Below are 3,516 nucleotides of genomic sequence, written 5' to 3'. Positions count from 1 at the left end.
TACTACAAAGGCCCCTGGTATTGCCCTTCAGCACATTTTTACTAGTTTTTGGGTCGCCATTTTAAAATATGGCGTCAAATCGAGGCCCAAAATTCATTCCATAAAGTGCTTCTATAGCGGTCATCTGATATTCCAATCTTATGTTGAAAACCGTGTCCCTTAGGGCAGAATGGAGATAAATGTTACATTTTCGACCCAAAATTAATTTCCCAAAGAACATCCCCCTTAATTTATGCCTTCAGACTTATCAGAAAAACCCTGTATGAAATTGCAGATTCCAAATTTCATGGAACCAGAAAATAGTCAAATAATTGGAATGTTTTCTGTTTTATGGACATATATAACTGCGCGTTCAAATGTCAGGTAGATATACGTAAAATTTAAAAGATGGGTCTAGAAATAATTTTTCGTTCACTTAATTTGCAGTATGGTAGTAATCGATCCTCTTAATTTTGGAAACGTATTTGCAAACGGAAGTGGAAACGGAGTCGTTGGAACAGTTTTACGTAACGTAAGCAATTGCTAAACTAATATCATAAGCCTATAATTTGATGAATAAGTTTCACGTGTTGCAAGGCAACTAGTGTTTACCGAAAAGCGTCGAAATAATTCTACTAAATTCTAGGAAACCGATTTTTCCATCAACCCAATTTATCTAACAGCGGACACGGTGAAATATCTGGATTACACACCGACTATTACTCGAGAAGACTGGGTCTTCGTTTCTGGACCGGCAAGGATTGGTTCGAAAAACTACTTCTCAACTCTGGAATCCTTTGAAATACCAGGGAGACATTTATAAATAATTCAAAAACGGGTACCCTTTAACTATTAATCTAGGCTCTCGAAGTTGGAGACGCAAGCTGGATGGCGCGCTTAATTTCCCCCCTTGCTTTGCTGCTCTGCCTTACCTTTCGCTTGCGCGACCGCCAGCTTCGGTCCTCAACAGTGCGTTGTATCACACCTCCTCGGTGGTGAGAGCTGGGCAACCACTGCGTTTTGTGGGCTGAGCTGATACGCGCCCTTCCCAAGCCAAGGTGTGCAGGTATCGTGCTGAGGGCTGTGTGGTACCGGGGAAGTTAATCTACGGTATCTCGAACGATCCCCTCGGGGCACCAGGCGAAACCCCGTTGTAACTAGCCTTCCACCCGGGTTGAGGACTACCGGGTGGCGACCTTTTATTTGCCTCATTACTCGTGGGATCTCTATGGATTCTTTAAAAACAAAAACCAAAACCAAACCTGGGCATGGAGCCGGTTCTACCGGTACCCAGCCTTCTCTCAGGGAAGGAGGCAACTCCCAACCTGCTTCTGGGCGAGATGCTGCCTCTGGCAGCACCCACCCGCAATCGGCGGAAGGCCAAAAGTCGCCTCCTGCTCCTCAATCGGGTTCCACCAGGTTGAGTGAAGCAAATAGGAGGCGCAGGGCCAACCGCCGAAGAAAACAACCCCAAAAAGGTGGCCAGAACTCTGCACTGGGTGCAGGAGATACGGGCCGAGATGTGACTCCTGTACCTTCGGGTGCTGGGAGAAACGTCCCGGGTACGGACTCTACGCCTGGTGCAAGAGAAGCTACCACCCTTTCTGGCAAGAGAGCTAGGACAGAGGACCCTGATCCCTCGCCTAGCTTACAAGCTGCGGCGTCAAAGAAGACCAAGTCTTACTGCGACGTCGCCAGTATTTTCAAGACGGCCATCGTTAAAGATGGCTATCCGACTAATGCGGTCACGGAGGAGGACGTCGTTCCTATCCAGGCCGCTATACTTGACGCATTGGACGCTGAGCTTTCTTCGGGAAGCTCGCTGCCACGTCCTCTCAATTTCCACATCATGGCTGGGGCCATGATCTATTCATGTGGGGATTCTGCGAACAGTGAATGGCTCGTGAAGGTGCTACACCATAATGAGCGTGCCATAGGGGGAACACGGCTTTCAGTGATGAAGGCCAGTGAACTCCCGAAGCCGTTCAAGGTGTCCTTCCGGACCAAGGACCGTCGCACCACTGATCCGGCGGCTCTTCTCCGGCGATTGAAGGCCTACAACGGAAGGTTTCTGACCGACTGTTGGCGGTGCCTGAAGTCGTTCGATGAGAAGAGCACCAGACGCTGGATCTTCCTAATTGATGGCTCCTCCATGGAGGCCATCAAGGAAGCCGGCTTCGAGGGTCTTACTGGTGTAGATGTCGGGACATTTAAAGTCCTGAATGCGCCAAAGGATCCTCTCCAGAATGCCTCTGAGGCTTCTGAAGAAGAGGGTAATACTGCAGCCAGCGTGAGTGGGGAGCTGGCAGCAAATATTGCTAGTATTAATTTAGAGCCATCCCTTCCAGATAGCTCAGACATTGACCTCGGGACAGAGTCCGACTTCTTGAAGGACTCTGATACCGAGAGGACCTGCGCTCCTGTTACTGGGATGGAGCTGGGGGCCGAGGGTGCTGCTGGTGGTGGTGAAGGAGATACCGGTCCTGGATCGGGACTCCACGCTACCGCCAGGCGGTAGCCGGGGCCGCCTCTCTCCCTAAGTCATGAGCATCAAGGTGATCCAGATCAACCTGCATCACTGCAAAGCAGCCTCGGCAGTTCTCTGCCGGAGGTTTGCCTTAGAGGGCCTGGGTGTGGCCCTCATTCAGGAACCTTGGATTCATAATGGCAAAATCCTTGGTTTAAAGAATGCAGGTAATATCTCTTATGACTTTACCTCACCCAACCCCAGGGCGTGTGTTCTGACCAGGAAGGGTCTTGACATCCTTCCGCTTCCGAACTACCTCACTAGGGATACTGCTGTGATTAAGGTAATGCCCTCCTCTTCTGGAGAGGCAACTGGCCTTATCATGGCGTCTGCTTACTTTCCCCATGATGCCACTGGCTCCCCTCCACCACAGGAGGTTGTCACTCTTGTCGACCGCTGTGAGAGGCAGGGGGACAGGCTCATTCTGGGTTGCGATGCCAATGCCCACCATGTCACGTGGGGCAGTAGTGATTGCAACAGACGTGGTGATGAACTGCTAGAATATCTGGTCGGTACGAACCTGCATATTCTCAACAGGCACAATGAGCCTACCTTCGTTACTTCTAACAGAAAGGAGGTCATTGATGCCACCCTGGCCACAGGCAATATCAGTCTGTCGGTTTCTAACTGGCATGTGTCTAATGAACCGTCTCTTTCGGATCATAGGCACATCTGCTTCTCGGTCGCGGTCAAGTCAACTTCAGTTAAGACGGAACTGCGTAATCCCCGTCGGACCGACTGGTCCGGCTACAGGGAGGAACTTTGCATCCTACTCAGAGGTAATGCTCCAAAGCTTTCCTCGGTGCTGGAATTTGATTTGGCAGTTGATCTCATGCAACAAGCCATTATCAATTCCTACCACCACAACTGTCCGGCGAAGCCTGCCAGCCGGCCGAGGCTCGTTCCTTGGTGGAATACGGAACTTGGCAAGCTTCGCAAGCTCACTCGTAAACTCTTTAATAGGGCTAAGAGGACTGGGGACTGGACTATTTATAGACAGACCCTTAACA

General features: G+C 50.2%; 1 protein-coding gene across 1 annotated transcript; it reads left to right on the top strand.

Annotated features, from left to right (window-relative positions):
• Positions 1–489: 489 nt before the first annotated feature.
• LOC149621474 (uncharacterized) lies at positions 490–2,497 on the top strand. The gene is made up of 2 exons (XM_089853719.1): positions 490–511; positions 626–2,497. The coding sequence occupies exon 2, from the start codon at positions 1,208–1,210 to the stop codon at positions 2,495–2,497; it is 1,290 nt and encodes a 429-aa protein (XP_089709845.1). The 5' UTR covers positions 490–511; positions 626–1,207.
• Positions 2,498–3,516: the final 1,019 nt, after the last annotated feature.

The sequence above is a fragment of the Phalangium opilio genome, unplaced genomic scaffold, assembly GCF_054372755.1.
Source record: "Phalangium opilio isolate 3A_F unplaced genomic scaffold, DU_Popi_V2 ptg000204l_1, whole genome shotgun sequence".
Classification (NCBI taxonomy): domain Eukaryota; kingdom Metazoa; phylum Arthropoda; class Arachnida; order Opiliones; family Phalangiidae; genus Phalangium; species Phalangium opilio.
Note: the sequence above shows the minus strand (reverse complement) of the source record. Positions and strands in the feature narration are given on the sequence as shown.

Coding starts and splice junctions, on each gene's coding strand:
- LOC149621474 (XM_089853719.1), top strand. CDS start 1,208: ATGGATTCTTTAAAAACAAAAACCAAAACCAAACCTGGGCATGGAGCC.